Genomic DNA, 20,897 nt, shown 5'->3' on the forward strand with positions numbered 1-20,897 from the left:
AAACAGTGTGGTGGAAAACGGTCTCAGAAAACACAGCATATGTAATTAACTGACAAAAGGACAATGAAAAGATTTCCAATGTCTTCATTGACCAACTTGATTGTATTTTATAAATATAAGCACATTTTGATGGCTGCAACACACTCCAAAAACATTGGGACACTTTTAATAAAAGTGAAAAGACTATAGAATATCCAAGTAGGTGATAAGCAGGTGTATTGGTATTAGGTGAGGATATCGTGATTTGGTATAAAAGAAGTATCCACCAAAGGCTCAGTCTTTACAATTAAAAATGGGTCATGGCTCACCGCTTTGTGCCAAATTTCACTTTAAATTTACATCACGGCTGTTTCACGCATTTACATTTTTTTAACATCAATACATGGACTGACATCACATGAGAATTCCCAGGCCATGTGCTTTAGAGTTGCTTTTATCAAACTTCAAAATTGAGGTTCATTTCTTAGTGTGACATCAGCTAAAACAACCTGCAAGAGAGCCTACAATCCTGACATAATATTTTGATTCAAAGGAAGTAATTATTTAATTATTTATAATTAACAATTATTTAATGTTTGCAGACCACCAGGACAGGATAAATTACTAATTAAGAAAATATTTGAGCTAATAATGTCTGAAGTATCAAGGACACTTATATGTGGATGGGACTGGAATGCACAACTGCATCCTACCCTAGACTCTTCAAATTTAACAAAAAAGATAAATTCTGAATCGTTGTATGTTAAAATGCTTAAGGAAACTGGCATGATTGACATATGGAGGAAACTCCACTTAGTTGTGAGACAGTTTACCTTTTTCTCCCACCCTCACACAGTCTATTATAGGATTATAGGCTGCGATATAGGAACTAGAGATGTTTCAGATCATGCATTTGAGACTCCATTTGGATGTTCAAGTCAAAAACACCATTTGGAGATTGAACACTAGTCTCTTATATGACCCCCAATGTATGGAATATATTAAAAAGGAAGATTAAATTGAATTTAATAATAATGAGAATATGTGTTCTATGGGATGCTGCTAAGGCAGTGTTAAGAGGACACCTTTTAAAGTGGTCCTCGAAGAAAAAAAAAAAAGAAAAACAGAAGGTACTGACTGATTTATCAAACACACTGAAAACACTGGAACAAAAACATATTGAATTACATAAACCTCAAATTTTAGAAGAAATAAAAGTAATGAAACAACAAACAAATAAGATACTTGATAATCAAGCAGAGATTAAACTTAAATATATCAAACAGAATTATTATGAGAATGGACCCAGAGCTAAAAAAATGTTAGCATGGAAACTCTGTAAACAGCAAACTGAAAGGTCAGTTTATACAATTAGAAATCCAGAAACCAATGTAATGTGCTATAAACCAGAAGAGATATTAAGGTCATTTGAAATCTATTATAAAAAATTATATTCCCAACCAGAAGCAGCGGACCTGTCCATTATTGAACATTTTCTGGAATCTCTAGACCTACCATCAGTTGGAAACACAAAACAGACAGGTAACCCAAGAAATTACAAAAGCAGAAATTGATGGGGCCATATTAATAAAGTACGGGGGGGGGGGGGGGGGGCTTATCCAGAAGAGTGGTACAAAACATTTAGGGAATTATTAAAACCTATGCTCTTAAAATGTTTTAACCATGTTCTTAAGGGGGGAGAGACTTGGAAACAAGCTATCATATCAGTAATACTAAAAGCTGGAAAAGATAAGACAGAATGCGGGTCATACAGACCTATTTCTGTTTTAAATATAGATTACATGCTTCGATAATTGCAAAAAGATTAGAAAATATAGTTCCTGAGTTGACTGATACTGACCAAACAGGATTTGTGAAAAACAGACAGACACAAGATAATGTAAGACAAGCATTATTTCTGATAGATAGCATGAGCAAAAGTAATTCTTCTAAATCTCTGGTAATTAGCCTCGATGCCGAAAAAGCTTTTGACTGCACATTTTGGCTTCCGTAAAGAGGTTATAGGATGTCTTAAACCACTATATTATTCACAGACAGCACTGGTTAAAATAAATGGTTATGTTTCTAGTTCAATTACATTGGAACGGGGATGTCGCCAGGGATGCCACACTTTTTGCACTATTCATAGAGCCACTTGCTCAAGCAATTAGAGAAGATGTAGAAATATCAGGATTCCAATTTAAAGGAAATGAACACAAAATATGTTTATATGCGGATGATATTCTTATGACAATCTGACCCAGACTCCAGTTTACCTAAACTTATGTCATGCCTTGAACAGTTTGGGTGGTACTCAGGATTGCAGATCAAATTTAGACAAAACTCAGACCCTCTCATTTAATTATTCACCACAAGAGAACATACGTAATAATTATAATTTTAAGTGGAAAACTAATAATGTTAAATATTTAGGAGTTACCATACCAAAGAATTTGACAAAAACATATACTATAAATTATGAATCCATAACAAAAGAATTAAAAGTAGATTTGGACAGATGGATGCCCTTAACCCTCGGTTGGTATAATCGAATTGAAATTATTAGAATGAACGTTTTACCTCGATTACTGTTTCTATTCCAATCTCTGCCTATAGAGATTCTGAAAAAATGACTGGAATTGAATGATCTCTAGATTCATATGAAAAAATCAGAAGCCTAGGGTCAGATTAAAACACCACAATTATCAAAGGAGAGAGGAGGACTGTCCCTTCCCTGTTTGGAGGATTATTACAAAGCAGCACAGTTGAAATATCTAGTTTGTTGGTGTGATAATGAGTAAGATGCAAGATGGAAAGAATTGGAACATTCCCCTCCCCTCCTTATTAGGGGATAAAACCACTAAGATTAAGTACTATAATAAACTGAGTCATTGGATGATGGTTCCTCTCAATATTTGGTTCAAGGAATCTAAAAATTTTAAGCTTGTGAAACAAGCGCAGTTAGTTAAAATGGGTGGCCTAGAACAAAGATTTTAAACCTGCACAGTTGGATTCAAGATTTAAACAATGGACGTTGAAATCTCATTTAATACAGGTTTTAAGAGCTTCCAACATCTTACTGACACATATATTTTAGAAAAACAAGTTGATGTTTTTTTTTTTTAAGATATTTACAACTTAGGAACCATTATAATAGAAATATTAAAATAATGAAAAAATTGAAATGAATATCATTATTGTTTTTATTGATGCACATAAGAGTGGGACTCATAAGAGACTGATATCAAGAATATATTCAAGTATACAATCTTCTAAAACTCATTTTACATTATATGTGATAGATAAATGGGAGAAGGAAGCAAACATAATTTTATCTGATGAAGAATGGTTAAACATTTGTAAAACACAGTACACTACTGTACCTCCAGTTCAGGTCAGTGGAGATAATTCTCATGAAAGAATATCATGAGATTTTTTATTACTCCAAAAAGGAAATATTTACAGAATGGTAATTCAGAATCTGATATGAAGTTAACTGTATATGAACAACACAATTGTATGTGACATCCCTAGTGACGTGTCTGTTCTGTTCTTTTGCATGTGTTCTACCAAAAACATTTAGTTGAAAAAAAAGAAAGCTTTCAATCCAGGGAAATGGCAATAAACCCATTAAGTGCCTTAATCATGGTGTCATTTGAACTAGTAAAATGCCCTCTTCAAACTGCTCTATACATAGAAAACATGCAGCACAAACAAGTGGTGAATTAGATCTTCACAAAGAGCCATGCATTATTAGAAACGCATGACATTTATTTGAATCAATCTTCAGAGGGCAAAGTAGGACAACAAAAGACACTACATATGGTCCATATCATGTGCCATACCATAGCCCTCATCACCCTGTTTAATTTGCAATGGCCAACCGACTATACAGTATCATTCATTACTGAAAGCTCATGAGATATACTGAATAATCCTTTGCGGGGAAAGATGAATGCCCTCTAACATCAAAGCATTCTATCTGATTTGATGCAGGAGATCAACTGATGACCAAATGAAATGCATTTCAGTGGATTCACCATATCATCAAAACTGGCTATTAATATTTCTCAGCCGATACACAGGATTTTCAAATAGCTCACACAGAAAAAACAACTAGAAATGTACTGCATACACATTAATGTTCAAAAGTGAAATATTACCATTTAAATAATCATTTTCTATTTTAATGCATTTTAAAATGTAATTTATTCATGTGATCCAAAGCTGAATTTTCAGCATCATTACTCCAGTCTTCAGTGTCACATGATCAAATCATTCTAATATGCTGATTTAATGCTCAAGAAACATTTCTTATTATTATCAATGCTGAAATCACTTGTGCTGCCTAATATTTTTGTGAAAACTGGGATACATTTTTCTCAAGAATCTTTGACGAATAGAAAGTTCAAAAGAACAGCATATATTTTAAAATCCAAATTTTAATTGCTCAATTCAATTCAATTCACATTCATTTGTATAGCGCTTTTCACGAAACATATAGTTTCAAAGCAGCTTTACAGAGAATGCATGTCAACATTACAATTTAGAGAATGCAGTTAGCTAATAATGTAATAATTTAGGCAATTAATTTACAATCACTGTTAGCAGTTTAATTGAAGGTAGAAGCAATGAGCTCCTGGAAATAATCAGTTATATATTAACAATAATTAGGATATATAGAAATGTCTTTAATGTCATTTTTTAAAATCAATTTAGTGCATCCTTGCTGAATAGAGGTATTAATTTCTTTTAAAAAATCTTATTGGCCCCACACTTTTGAATGATAGACTATAGATTCAGAAAAACAAATCCACATGGGATTGCAGATGTCTTTGAAGAGGCTTTGATGTGATGAACCCCTCAAGTTCATTTAATTAGAATGGTGAGTGATTTCACACCGATCAAAGAGACATTTCATTTGGTTTTACAGTTAAAAGTTGAAAATAACACCAAAATATCACATTGTCGGGGTTATGAATAGCAGAAAAATGACCTCTGATTCAATCTAAGACATTTACTGAGATAAAATTTTTGATCGTTTAATACTGCTACCTCAAAGTCTTAAAACTGACAATTTTTTTTAAAGGTGCCCTAGAATTAAAAATTTAATTTACCATGGCATAGTTGAATAACAAGAGTTCAGTACATGGAAATGACATACAGTGAGTCTCAAACTCCATTGTTTCCTCCTTCTTATATAAATCTCATTTGTTTAAAAGACCTCCGAAGAACAGGCGAATCTCAACATAACACCGACTGTTACGTAACAGCCGGGATCATTATTATGTACGCCCCCAATATTTGCATATGCCAGCCCATGTTCAAGGCATTACACAAGGGCAGCCAGTATTAACGTCTGAATCTGTGCACAGCTGAATCATCAGACTAGTTAAGCAAGCTTGAACAATAGCGAAAAATGGCAGATGGAGCAATAATAACTGACATGATCCATGATAACATGATATTTTTAGTGATATTTGTAAACTGTCTTTCTAAATGTTTCGTTAGCATGTTGCTAATGTACTGTTAAATGTGGTTAAAGTTACCATTGTTTATTACTGTATTCACGGAGACAAGAGCCGTCGCTATTTTCATTTTTAAACACTTGCAGTCTGTATAATTTATAAACAACTTCATTCTTTATAAATCTCTCCAACAGTGTAGCATTAGCCGTTAGCCACGGAGCATAGCCTCAAACTCATTCAGAATCAAATGTAAACATCCAAATAAATACAATACTCGCATAATCCGATGTATGCATGCAGCATGCATGACGAACACTTTGTAAAGATCCATTTTGAGGGTTATATTAGCTGTGTAAACTTTGTTTATGCAATGATAGAGTCAAGAGCTCGGGGGGGGGGGACACGTCATGTCATTACAATAGGGAAGAAAAGACTATCACAACCTCCGTTTCATGCAGACTTCAAAGGGTTAGTTAACCCAAAAAAAAAAAAATAGATATATTTTTTTAATTCTCATTAATTACTCACCCCCATGCCGTTCCACACTCGTAAGACCTTCGTTCATCTTCGGAACGCAAAGTACGAGAATACTTTTTGAGCACAAAAACAAAACAAAAATAACGACTTTATTCTTTATTTTCTCCCATGTCAGTCTCCTACGCAGTCGACATTGTGAACACAGTGCAGGCTTCCATGTTTACGTCCGTTGTTTTGGCGAATAAAAAGTATTCTCGACGCTCCACTGTAGTCAAGTCTTTAGTACCTTTCCAGGCCTTGACAGTGGTGGTTAAATTTGCTGTCTATGGTGTCAGACAGCTCTCAGATTTCATCAAAAATATCTTAATTTGCATTCTGAAGATGAAAAAAGTTCTTACGGGTTTGGAACGACATGAGGATGAGTAATTAATGACAGACCTTTCATTTTTGAGAGAACTAACCCTTTAAGTCCAAATTGCTCCCACATCCCTTAATATATCGTTTCCTTACATTGTATTGAACACAATGTTGACAGTCTCTCTGACTTTGAAGAACGAAAATCAATTATGGCCATTTCAATAGAGCATTTCAAGTGCTCGACTGAATTAAAGCACTTGATTTTGATTAGGTAACTTCACAGAGTGCTCGATTGGGAACAGACAATACGTGACCATCTCAGATCACGTCAATTCGGATGAAGGCACTCGACTTCAAAATTCGTGCTGTGAGTCATCACCAGAGGGAACTAACCTTCCGCAGCTTTTCAATCTGCTTGTTACGCACAGCTGTGTTGTCGATGGCGAGCACGTCGACAGATTCTTCCTTCTCCAGGCGGTACTTGTTGACCCCCACGATGACCTCAGAGCCTATAGTGAGACAGAGACAGTGCGTGAGGGCATCAATAGGTGAGACAAAATAATGAAGGGCAACACTAGATGCCTGGAGCTGAAATAAACCATCACAGCTTGGCAGATCTCTGTGCATGACCCTGTAGGTTCAGATCAGAGGGTGCAGATTTAATGGGCTCCTTTCACCTCATTATGAGGTGAGGATAATCAAACATATAGAAACGAAAGCTCACAGCAAGTGTTCTATTATCTTACAGCACATGATCATTAAACACAAACCTAGAGGGCACATCTCTAGGGATATCATTGCAACTGTCTTGGGTAGCCAGGAATCAAGTGTAGTTTGAATCAGAATCAGATGGAGAATGACATTTATTGCCAATTATCCAGTGCGCAGATGAAAAAACAATAATTAAAATAAAATGGAGAAAAGTGAATAAAACATACATTTAAAAAAAAAAAAAACACAATAGACAATATATACATGTACAAATATGTTATATATAATTATGCAGGGGAATGTGAATAAGAGAAAGGATATGTTAAATAAATATAAGTATAAACGATTAGTATTGCACAAATGTATTTATTTCACAGAGGATGCAATAGTACATGTTACATGTTATTCAGGGCCTAAAGCACCCAGGAAAAGTGAGTGGGAGAACCTGGAACTGATAAATAATACAATACTGAGTGTGAATACATGTAAAGTCTTATAGTGATTATCCTTACATTAGAGTTTTGTGGATTTTCATTCATGCGTATTAGCTTGGAGGTCATCTACATACACTAGTGTACCCCTAAACAGTGTTATTTTAGTATAATTGAGATACTATTATAGTTTTTATTTATATTTTTAATAATTTTATTTTTCTATTTTCATTTTTCATTTTAATTTTTAGTATTTAGTGTTTTTGCAATTTTATTAGTTTATTTTGTCTATAGATTTAAAATAATAATAATAATAACAACAATAATAAATTGTCATATTTCAGTGAACCATTATTTTATTTCAAGTAATGAAAATGTTTTTATGGTTTTAGTTTTAATTTGTATTTAACTATAACAACCCTGCTCCTAAAATTGCCATCAAAAGAATCATAAAAAATGATCACAGTTTCTACAAAAACATTAAGCAGCACAACTGCTTCAACATTGATAATAATAAGAAATATTTCTTGAGCCGCAAATCAGCATATTAGAATGATTTCTGAAGGATCATGTGACACTGAAGACTGGAGTAATGATGCTGAAAATACAGCTTTGATCACAGGAATACATTACATTTTTAAAATATTTTAGTTTAGTTTAGTTTAATTACGGATAAAACTTGTCATGCTGTCATCTTGCTTTTATGACATGCTATTGCATTGTGTTACAATACGTACTGTATTACATTAACACGGCCTCACCCTTTGTTGCGTGTTCTCGGGGGCAGGGTTTATGTAAATTTTAGGGTAGTGATGTCACTAACCTGGAAAGAAGCTTGTTTGTTGTAGTTCTTAAAAAGCGATTTCTTTAAAAGAAAATATCTGCCTTTTCTTTGAACTTTGAGCGTTGTAACTTTGCAGATGTTGTTTATGCTCAAACAGCAACATTACACACTAACTAAAGTTAAAAAAGTGAAATCATAAATCAACCACCCCTTTAATAAAGAAACAAAAAACCCTGAACAAGTGAAGTACATGACAGGACAGAAGATAACCAACAGGCTGGTCCACTCATGCATATTCCAGCACTCATGCACATGAGAAACATCCATCGAGGTCCCTCAAGATCAAAGCCTTGACTGTCTGGGGTCTGAACCGGTCTGAACAAATGCAGGGAGCTTCAAACATCTGCTGAAAACCCAATATGGGTTAGTTTCTGTTTGAAATGTTGTTCCTTGCATCTTCTGGGCAACTTCAGTGTGACTGTGAAATTCACTGATAACCAGAGCCAGACAGGGACATCAGAAGGTCATACAGAAATGTTGGAAAACTAACTGAGTTTAGAGAGGGCTCCGGGTCCCTTCAGTAAATATTTACACAAAGATCACACTGAACATATTGGATTTAACCCTGTAAAGAAATGTATTTCAAGTAGTTCAGCCCAAGTACTGCTGTCATTAAATCAAAAGTAAAATGTTACTTTTTTTTTTAATTTAGCTTCTACCTCAAATTGTTATGGTAATGATATTATGTAGTAAATGAGAAAAATGCAAAATACCTTCTGCAGAAACTTCAAATTTCTCTCTCATTCTTGAGAGCAGTGTGAAAATAAGCTCTCATAAGATGGGTGTGTGGTTCATAGCAGGTGTAGCTAATGCTTCTATCACTTTATTAATGTGATCAATTATTTACAGACTTTCTGTACACCAGGAGTCCATCAGGACGCTTTAGAGTGGCTTCTTAAGTCTTTAGTGATAACTGTGTGGCATTCACCTAAAGAAATAATCGCTTGTGCAGCCACTAAAATGTCCAGCTGTGCTGCATAATTCCTTGGAGAAAGAGCCACTTGCAAAACACTACTTGATGTGAAGCAACATTCGATTAAAGACATCAAACTTCAAGCATCAGAATTTGAAATAGAAGCATGCATGTGAAAATGTTTCAATTTTAACATGTAGGCATTTGCAATGATGATCATTGCATGTACGTGTCATGCATGTTCAAAGACTGCCACCTAGAGGCACTGTATTTATAAATCAGCAAAGCATAACGAGAAATGGGATTCAGTTAATGCATCACGCAACTTCTGCCAATAGCATTGTCAATATCGGAGATCTCTGACTTAAAAACATTTAGACTACACAGACAGCATGATCAATTAAAAACAATCAATGTTAATATCTCTGCAGCGGCAGCTCTGGTTCACGTGCCAAACAATGTGTATTGATCTGAGCATTATGAACATCTGTGTATAGAAATGTTTGTTCCATCTGTCACTGGAGCTCCACTGACGTCAGAGAAATGCACTTCAAAAACAGCAGATGCCACAAGATTCAAAACAAAATGTTCACAATTTTTTCTACTAATGTCCAACGATTTACATGAATTCAGCTGTTTTTGTCTTTTTTTTCTCTGAAAATAATGAACTTATGAATCACGCTCAGTGTCATTTCACTCAGATCTCAAATTATGTATTTAACAGCATACTGTGGCGGAATTTTAATCATTCCTGGAAAAAAATGCCAAACTTCTTTGTTCTTTCTAATTATAATTTCATAGCTAGCATATTTATACATACTAAAAACACACACAATTAAACTACATTTTCACATTTTGCATGTTTTGGCAAAATAAGTGGTTTTGTTGTAAATCATGCACAATAAAATGTTTTGTTCATAAGTGATTTACCTCAAGTTTTGTTTGTTGTCTTCACAAATCGCATGTTGGAAATTACGTCACAACAAAGGAACAGTAGTATTTGTGTAAACACTGATATAAAAAAAAGCATATATATATATATATATGCACAATTTATCACAAAAAAAAAAACGCACACGATTTGACAAAGGCTGAGACTGTTTTATGCGCAGCTTGTCAGAGCTGTACAGCTCTGTAATCAGTGGTAAACATTTCTCCATCTGAAAGCCAGAAGGTGCTCTTGCTCAGAAATTCCTAATTTTCCCTGCCGCAGAAGTAGATAACACTCATCATATCACTGGAGCTGAATAAACAGAAGATTGAAACGCCTTGATTGATTAAACATGACTAATAAACACACAACTGCCTTATTCTGTGTAAGAAGCCACATCATCTCACAGAACGATGCTCAACTGTCATTAAATAAATGTATTAAATGTTGCGTTTAAGTTAAATGTTATTTTTTGTATCATGCTATAAATCATGCAGCCCTAAATATTATATATGATATGGTATATATATATATATATATATATATATATATATATATATATATATATATATATATATATGGTTTATGATTGTTTTTATCTTTTTCTAGACAGTATTGGCTTTAAAATCCAACAATTCATATTTTTCTAATTAGTATTTTTCTAGACTGAAAGTCTAGGGACATGGGTAAAACAAAATATATTTTTAAAAATAATATAATAAATCTAATCTAAAAATATATAAAAATAAATATACAATTTTCAACAAAATAAAATCATTTTATAAAGCCTGCAGAGAGCAATTTTTAGCCATTTCAAAGCAGAGCATATTTCTGTGTATGTATTAACTTCAGAGATTTCCATTAATTTTTCAATTTCATTTTTTTCAATTTTCAGTGAAAAATATGAAAGTGCTATAAGTTGCCGCTTGACTTGAGCGTTTAAATTATTTCCAGGCAATTGTGTTTCAATGCCTTTTCAGAAATCTAATTTCTGAGCCTGTCAAACTGACAACCCTGATACCAAGTCACATTACCTTTGGCACAGGTTGTATTACTGCTATTGAGTTCAAAATGAACAAATGCCACCCCAAAACACACCCTATATTCAAAAACCTTCCCAGACATTGCTGGTTTTTCATGGCAAGCATGTCAGTGCTTTTGAAAGCGATCTGTCAACAGAGTGCATTGACATAATCCGTTTAGAGGACGTGTGGTCTGGTTTAGAAAAGCCACAGTTTTTGCTTGACTGATTGATTGATTGATGTCTCCACAGCAGGCGAGAGGATTCTAGTGTGACATCTGCTTTAACACCCACTCACCTGTGAATGCCTTCTTATCTATTTATGGCTATAGAAGAGGAGACATCAACTGAAATCCTCTCTGTAAATCCCAGAACCTTTCCCGTTGAAGTAACCCCTCTCAGAGTCAATCATCAGGTGCATCAATCACTTCCTGTAATGGTTACAATGTCATCGCTAACCTAACTTACTGCAGTGATGATGCTTTAATCAAGCAGAGTCAGTATAGGAATGAGAAGCCTGTTGTTGAGAAATTAACTGGAGAAAATGTAACTGGCATCCAGTTTAAAAAAAAAAAAAAAGAGGCCATTGTCTTTCTGACAGAGGATGCATCTGCATGTGAATTAGCTGGATGAGTTTAAAAATGTGGAATCCCATTCAAGTAGATTTAAGGTGTGCTTGTATTCCAATAGCTTACTCATTGCAACCTTCTTGTATGAGTTGACTGGCCGAGGCCACTTGCTAATAGGCAAATCGGACATTTAGTTACAAGTCCTGGGTTGTAATCATGTATTCAGGCATGTGTATATGAGTGTTTTGCTTTGGTACCTGAATCAATACGAGCTTGCCTGCGGGCAGCACATTCCTCAATGCGCAATTTGGGAATTCCCTCAGCCACAGCGCGAGCCATACCTCCCATGTCCTCAATCTCACGGATGAACTAAACAAGACACAATGAGAACAAAATTCATGTAAGCATACACAAATATCACAGATATTGCTAGCCCTTAAGCAATAAATCAGAGTGCTCAAAATAGGAATAACAGATTATTTTAAACAATGACTTATTTTTAAATTATTTATAATCATAAAATTATTTTTGTGACAGATAACTGATATGGCTGTCATTAAACTATTACTATTATTATTACGAATATTATTATTATTATTATTACTAAGTAAATATGTAGTAACTATATTCATTTGAAATTATGCAGTAGGTGTACTACTACTGATAACAATAGTCATACAATACAACTTTATACATTTATTAATTAAAATGTATGAAGTCAAGTAATATATATATATATATATATATATATATATAGTGCTTTATACAATACATATTGTTTTAAAATGAATGTTTATTTAATTTTTTATTTAATCAATTATGAATGCAATTAAATTTAGCTGTGAAACAGTTATACAACAGCTCTACTTCATATAAAATTAAATATTGTTTTAATAAAACAGACTAATATTTATTTCTATCATCATTATAATTAATCATTTATTATATTACTACCATTACTTAATATTATTATATACTTATTATTTAATATTAAAATATTAACAAATATTAACAAAATTTAATATTAATTTATGTAACATGTATAATAATAATATTATATTTGCCATTTAAGTCATTCATCAAATTATTTCTTTTGAATTTTATTATTTTAGTAATTATATTATTATTATTATTATTATTATTATTTAATATATATTAATTTATGTAACATGTATAATAATAATATTATATTTGCCATTTAAGTCATTCATCAAATTATTTATTTTGAATTGTATTATTTTAGTAATTACATTATTATTATTATTATTATTTAATAGATATTAATTTATGTAACATGTATAATAATAATAATATATTTGCCATTTAAGTCATTCAACAAATTATTATTTTTTTAATTTTGTTATTTTAGTAACTATATTATTATTATTATTATTATTTAGTAGATATTAATTTATGTAACATGTATAATAATAATAATAATAATAATAATAATATTATTATTATTATTATAACTGTACATATTTATAATAATATGTATGTGGCTTTATGATATCAGTTAGCCATAACAAAAATATGTATCAGCCAAAATTTCTACATCCTGTGTGTGTTCATTATGTGCTTTTTAAGACGCATCAAGTGTTTAATTACAGATCTAGATATATTATGTAAAAACAAGTCGATTTTTCATTATGCAGACATATGAGGGGGAAAAATCCATTAACACAGATTATAATTAAATACACTTGTCACCACTGATTATGATGCACAACGCTAGACATTAAAGAAGGTTTATCAAGGTAATAAAGATTTAAAATGAGCAGTTCTCTTTAGTACGAACATTGAGCGCAGAGTTGTACATATCATTGGTGAGGGACTCCATCATGTAGGACCCACCCCAGGGGTCAGCCACCTTCGGGATGCCCGACTCCTCCTGGATGATGATCTGTGTATTGCGGGCGATGCGGGCGCTCTTGACCGTGGGCAGGCCGAGAGCCTCGTCAAAAGAGTTAGTGTGCAGAGACTGTGTGCCGCCAAATACTGCAGCCATGGCTTCGATTACGGTACGGATCACATTGTTGTAAGGGTCCTGAAGGACAGACGGGGTTCAATTAATCATCAGACCCATCACATGTTAAAAATACAGCAGGATGTTTGACCAATCATATTACAAATAACAACCCAAGCGTAACAACCCAGCACAACATAACAGAAATTGAAGACAAACAAATGACAAACTGTCACATACGTCCTGTCAAAGATGTGATTTAACACCATTACGCTTTACTGCTCCACAGCTTATTTAATGAGCCGTTGTCCATAATTGTTCAAAGAGCAAGAGAATCAGTTCAGAAGCCGTGAATGAGCCTGCGGTCACAGTACCTGCTCAGTGAGGGACCATCCAGATGTCTGACAGTGAGTTCTCAGCAGGAGGGATTTAGAGTTCTTGGGTTGGAACTTCTCTTTGATGAGTGTCGCCCACAGACGCCGTGCAGCTCTCAGCTTCGCTATTTCCATATAAAAATTCATGCCGATGCCCCAGAAGAATGACAGTCTAAAGAGATCATGCACAAAAATAACAGTCCATGTCTTTCATAATCTATATAAAACCTTTAAAAAAACTAAACATATCAACTGCGCTATTCTTTATTATTATATCATCATCATCATCTTTATAATCTATAATATAATTATTACTTAAAGGGTTAGTTCACCCAGAAATGAAATTTCTGTCATTAATTACTCACCATTACGTCCTTCCAAACCTGTAAGACCTTTGTTCATCTTCAGAACACAAATTAAGATATTTTTGATGAAATCCGAGAGGTATATGACTTGTCCACAGACAGCAATTTAACAAAAACTCTTTCAAAATGGTACTAAAGACATTGTTAAAAAGAAATGACTGCAGTGGTTCAACCTTAATGTTATGAAGCGACAAGAATACTTTTTGGGTGCAAAAACAAAACAAAAATAATGACTTTATTCAACAATATCTTCACCTCATGAGCACCTTTAGTACCTTTCTGGGCCTTGAAAGTGGTGGTTAAATTGCTGTCTATGGAGGAGTCAGAGAGCTCTCGAATTTCATCAGAAATATCTTTTTTTTGGGGTTCCGAAGATGAACAAAGATCTTAAGGATGTGGAACGACATGAGGGTGAGTAATTAATGACAAACATTTTGGGTGAACTAACCCTTTAAAAGTGAAAATGTTGTCATTACATACTCACCCTCAAGTTGTTCCAAACCTGTATGAGTTTCTTTCTTCAGTTGAACACAAAAGAAGATATTTTAAAGAAAGTTGGTAACCAGACAATTGGCGGTACCCATTGACTTCCATAGTAGGAAAAAAAATACCATGGAAGTCAATGGGTGCCGTCAACTGTTTGGTTTCCAACATTCTTCAAAATATCTTCTTTTGTGTTCAGTAGAAGAAAGAAACTCAAACAGGTTTGGAACAACATAAGGGTGACAACATTTTTATTTCAGGGTGAACTATCCCTTTAATATGCATTAAATAAAATGTATGGTAATGGAATTAATTAGAAATAATGTATTCATTTATACTATTAGCAATAATAATAAAAACAATATTTATACAATCAACTTGATACATTTTATTAATTAATAAAAATGTATCAATTAAAACTGCATTAAAGAAACAGATAGATTAATTATATGTATTTCTAATATTATTACTATTATAATGATTATATAATAATAATAATACATTTTATCATTAATGATTTTTTATCTTTTTGTTATTTTTTTATTTAATATGCTTTATGTAATATATCATTTAACATGTTTATTATTAATAATAATAATAATAATAATAATAATAATATGTATACAATCAATACCATTTAATACATGTAATTAATAATTAATTACATTATTATTATTATTATGTATCAGTTATTTTATTATCATTATCGTCATCATTATTTAATAAGAATTGTGTAATATATTATTTAACATGTATTTATTATTATTTTATATTACTATTATTTTTAATAATAATAATTGTAGAATTGTAGAGAGACAAAAGGAAATGAATCTCAGAGTTAACCTGGGAGCAAACTCATCGATGGTGAGTCCAGCCTTTAGTCCGGTCCTGCAGTACTCCAGCCCATTGGCAATAGTGTAAGCCAACTCAAGGATGGCATCAGCACCAGCTTCCTGTATGTGGTATCCACTGATGGAAATGGAATTAAACTTGGGCATATTCTGTAAGAAGAAAATTCAATGTGTTACAAGGTGCAGAGGAGAGATACCTCTGAATATTGATTCAACAAAGACTACATATGCTAGGATCACAAAATATCACAAAATAAAGCGTGTCTGGTCAGATAATATTTTCAGAAAAAAATATCAAAGAAATCAATCACAATTCAAAATGTAAATATTACAATGACAAGATCACCATCAGTTGGATTTTAAATGCTGAACATTCTATCAACATAAGACAATGGGAAAAAAAAACATTTAATCTTAATCTTCTTAAATGTAAGTTTGTAAAAAAAAAAAGGAGTTTTAAAGTTCATAGACAAAAAAGAAGCAATTAAAGAGAAGAAGCAATTATAGAAAATTGTGTAGAAGAAAAATAAAAAGAAGTATGGGGGATTTTATTTATCTCTGGACTGTAAAAAAAAAAAAAAAAAGAGAGAGCGAGATTGAGAATGACATAAAAGTCATGTCACACAAGCCGTACCTTTGAAGTGTATGCGAAGATATCGGCGATGGCATGCATAGACGGCTCCGGAGGGAAAATGTAGGTGTTTCGCACCATGAACTCTTTGAGAATGTCGTTCTGGATTGTGCCGGTCAGCTTCTCCTTGGGCACACCTTGCTCTTCTCCGGTCACGATGAACATGGCTAGAATGGGAATGACGGCTCCGTTCATTGTCATGGATACCGACATCCTCTCCAGCGGGATGCCGTCAAACAGCAGTTTGGTGTCCTCTACGGTGTCGATAGCGACCCCTGCCATTCCCACATCACCATGAACTCTGGGATTATCCGAGTCATAACCTCTGTGCGTCGGAAGGTCAAAGGCCACAGAGAGGCCCTGCTGACCCGCTGCAAAGGGAATTTTTATCATTTTTTTTTGTCAACTAAACCCCTTTGACGTAAAATATTTATTTGAAGTCCACCTGTGATTTTAATTTAAAGGGTTAGTTTACCCAAAAATGAAAATTCTGTCATCATTTACTCACCCTCATGTAGTTCCAACCCTGTAAAACTTTTGTTCATCTTTAAAACACAAATGAAGATGGTACTGCTGAGCTTCCGTTTACCATATTTGAGTCCTCTATGTATGTTCTCTGATCGAGGTTTATATGTGAATAAAAGCCTAAATTAAATCTGTTCATCATATAAAGCAATCGAGTCTCCTCAGAAGAAACTGCTCAATTCATATGGATTTTTTTTCAATCTCTTTATGATGAACGTTTTGAAGCATCAGAGTTTTGTGTGAATAGACTGTCAATGGAGGGATTTCATTAAAAATATCTTTTATCATTTGTGTTTCAAAAAGTCTTATGGGTTTGGAAAGACATGAGAGTGAAAAATGTATGATACAATTTTCATTTTTGGATTAATTATGCCTTTAATATTGCAAATTTTCAAGTAATTCAACAGCACATTCACAGTTCTCTGACAATTAATGGTCACATGAAATGCAGATAAACAAATAAAAGATATATACACAATATTCATATACATTTTTTAATATTTTTTTATTACAAAAATATATCTTTCTATATATATATCTTTTTAGTAAGTGTTTAATTTCATATTATCTATCAATATAAGTTTATTTAATATAAAATAAATTTTTTGTGTGTTTTAATTTGAATGTGGTATTTTAAATTTATTTTAATAATTTAATTTATGTATTTAACTAGACTGTTCATGTGAGTGAACTGATGTAGTTTTGAAAGCTTAGTTCACCCAAAAATGAAAATTCTGTCATTAAAGGTGCCATCGAATTGAAAATTGAATTTACCTCAGCATAGTTAAATAACAAGAGTTCAGTACATGGAAAAGACATACATTGAGTTTCAAATACCATTGTTTCTTCCTTCTTATATAAATCTCATTTGTTTAAAAGACCTCCGAAGAACAGGCGAATCTCAACATAACACAGTCTGTTACGTAATCATTAATATGTACGCCCCCAATATTTGCATATGCCAGTTCATGTTCAAGGCATTAGACAAGAGCAGAACGTCTGGAGCTGCACAGCTGAATCATCAGACTAGGTAAGCAAGCAAGGACAACAGCGAAAAATGGCAGATGGAGCAATAATAGCTGACATGATCCATGATTACATGATATTTTTAGTGATATTTGTAAATTGTCTTTCTAAATGTTTCATTAACATGTTGCTAATGTACTGTTAAATGTGGTTAAAGTTACCATCGTTTCTTACTGTATTCACGGAGACAAGACTGTCGCTATTTTCATTTTTAAACACTTGCAGTCTGTATAATTCATAAACACAACTTCATTCTTTATAAATCTCTCCAACAGTGTAGCATTAGCCGTTAGCCACAGAGCATAGCCTCAAACTCATTCAGAATCAAATGTAAACATCCAAATAAATACAATACTCACATAATCCGATGTATGCATGCAGTATGCATGACGAACACTTTGTAAAGATCCATTTTGAGGGTTATATTAGCTGTGTGAACTTTGTTTATGCAGTGATAGAGTCGAGAGCTCGGGAGGGGGTGGAGAGCGCGAGCATTTAAAGGGGCCGCAGCCCGAATCAGTGCATTTCTAATTATGCCCCAAAATAGGCAGTTAAAAAAATTAATAAAAAAAAAAAAAAAATCTATGGGGTATTTTGAGCTGAAACTTCACAGACACATTCATCTTCAGAACACAAATAAAGATCTTTTTAATGAAATCGGAGAGGTTTCTGGCCCTCCGTGGACAAGACACTTTGACTTCAAAAAGTTTAAGCAAACAAAAACAGAAGCTCAACTGAACCTGTATAACACAAGAATGAACCTCATTGGTTCTCGCATGTCAAGCAAACATGCTTGAGCTTCCGTTTACCACAACTGATGTGAGTTGATGAATGTTTATATGTGAATAAAAGCCTAAATTCAATCTGTTCATCATATAAAGCGATCAAGTCTCTTCAGAAAATTTGGACTAAACCACTCAATACATATGGATTAGTTTTACAATCTCTTTATGAACTTTTTGAAGCATCAAAGTGTCAGTTGCGCAGCTGTCAATGGAGGGACAAAAATCTCTCAGATTTCATTAAAAATATCTTCATTTGTGTTTCGAGGTCGATGAACAAAAGTCCTCGTGTTGTTCCAAAGTTACAGCTTTGGAACAACACGAGGACGAGTAAATAATGACAGAATTTTCAGTTTTGCATGAACTAACCCTTTAATATTGTGATGTCATACCTTTAATATTATCCCTGTAAAACTTGTTGCTTTCCTCTACAGTGCTGAAGCCAGCATATTGCCTGATGGTCCAGGGTCGGTAGGTGTACATGGTGGGGTACGGCCCTCGGGTGAACGGGAAGACTCCAGGCAGCTCATCTTCCACCGCGGCCGTGTCCGTCTGAGTGTATACAGGTTTAATAGAGATGCCCTCTGGGGTCTTCCAGATTAGATCCTCTGGGTTTTTCCCTTTCAGCTGCTTCTTGGCCAGGGCAGCCCAGCCCTCATGGATCTTCGCTTCATCTCGGTGTGGGGCGGCGGTACGGAACTGTCTGGGGTGGCGCTGGGGGTCAAGGGTCGAGGATACAGACGCTCTCAGCAGTCGTCTGGCTGTCAAAGACACGCATGCCTTCCGTGCGGTCAACATGTTGTGTGCATTGGGTATATGAGAGCGAGTTTAGTTACTCATGGGTATCTGATAAAAAAGACATAAAAAGAAACAGGCTTATTAAAACACGTTATTATGCGTGTTAGTATTTGTGTGCATATATAAATAAGTATATAGTGATTAACATGTATTTACAAAGAGAAAGCAAAACTTTCAGAATACTGAAAGTCACCCATACAATGTTACGACTGTTATGACTAAAATTACCTTGTAAAGCCTCCACTAGCAAACATGTCATCAAACAGTAGCTGCCTATTATACTATAACATTTATATTACGTGACATTTATATTACCATTAATCAAAATATATTAGTAAATGTCACATTTAAGACCGTATACATCACTGACCATCAGCCACTTTCACTTTTTACCCATTAAAGTTTGCAAACTCACAGGCCTATTTAGATTATCCAGTTTAGAGCCTTTGCATACTGACAATATTTGATCATCTAGGACAGTGTTCGACAAAATAACACTTAAATACAAGCGGTGACATCAAAATGTTTTAAAACAAAACCTATAAGAGCAAATCAAAAGCTATCTGACCTTGCGTTCTTCTATTTACCAGACACTGACGACGACACACGCTGACTGGCGTACTGCGCTCCAGCCAATCACATTTAACAACAAACCAGAATCAGCCAATCAGCATCGGCTCTGATCCGGATGTGCAGTATATATCTTCACGGATGATGTTGAGGCTCTGAATCAAAGGTTCCGTTTAGTGTTTTCTAAATATTCGGGTTTTTTGCGTGTGTGTGTCTGGATAAGACCCGGCAATAAATGAGTTCAAGTTATAGTGATATATTATAATTAGTATAGTTTAGTTATATAGTGAGATGCGTCACCAATTTTTATTTTGACGGTCTTAAAATCTTTATTTATTTAATTTTTTTTTGTATGTAACCCTCTGTTTTTTTGTTTATTATTGTATAGTATTGTTCATTATTGTCTTGTTAATTTGTTATTATTGCATTAAAAAAATCGTTATGTTACCTCAATTCCAGCAGGTGGTGACATATGCCAAGTTATATGTATATATCTATATACTGCAGGTTTTTTTTTGTTTTGTTTTTTTGTTATTATTACAGTTTATATAATGACCTGCAAACCTGCAGTTACTCTGTTTAAATATAGTGTCTTTGCACAAATGTAATGCATTATCACTAATTAAAATATGCATTATGAAACATCAGACTACAGTGTAAGGCTATAACGCCATTTTATTACATAATTTAGTGATGATATTCTATTCTTTTTTCACTTTAAAACACTCCTAGATTGTCTATGGCCATAACATGTTCATATAATCTTTCCTTGTTTCATATATGTTCATGAAATGTTTCATAAATGTTATGTATACAAATTGTGCA

General features: G+C 33.6%; 1 protein-coding gene across 3 annotated transcripts in view; it reads right to left on the reverse strand.

Moving 5' to 3' along the window:
- The window catches only part of mmut (methylmalonyl CoA mutase), a 33,754-nt gene extending 13,576 nt beyond the window's left edge, over positions 1-20,178 (reverse strand). The window contains exons 1-8 of one of the 3 annotated variants that reach the window (XM_048207631.1): positions 20,071-20,178; positions 19,097-19,550; positions 16,375-16,742; positions 15,733-15,890; positions 14,042-14,213; positions 13,500-13,748; positions 11,959-12,070; positions 6,675-6,790 (exon numbers count right to left, since the gene is read on the reverse strand). In XM_048207631.1, the coding sequence (XP_048063588.1) occupies positions 6,675-6,790; positions 11,959-12,070; positions 13,500-13,748; positions 14,042-14,213; positions 15,733-15,890; positions 16,375-16,742; positions 19,097-19,502 (1,581 nt within the window). In that variant the 5' untranslated portion in view covers positions 19,503-19,550; positions 20,071-20,178. The other 2 variants (XM_048207630.1, XM_048207632.1) reach the window with 2 other exon arrangements.
- Positions 20,179-20,897: the final 719 nt, after the last annotated feature.

The sequence above is a fragment of the Megalobrama amblycephala genome, linkage group LG11 (assembly GCF_018812025.1).
Source record: "Megalobrama amblycephala isolate DHTTF-2021 linkage group LG11, ASM1881202v1, whole genome shotgun sequence".
Classification (NCBI taxonomy): domain Eukaryota; kingdom Metazoa; phylum Chordata; class Actinopteri; order Cypriniformes; family Xenocyprididae; genus Megalobrama; species Megalobrama amblycephala.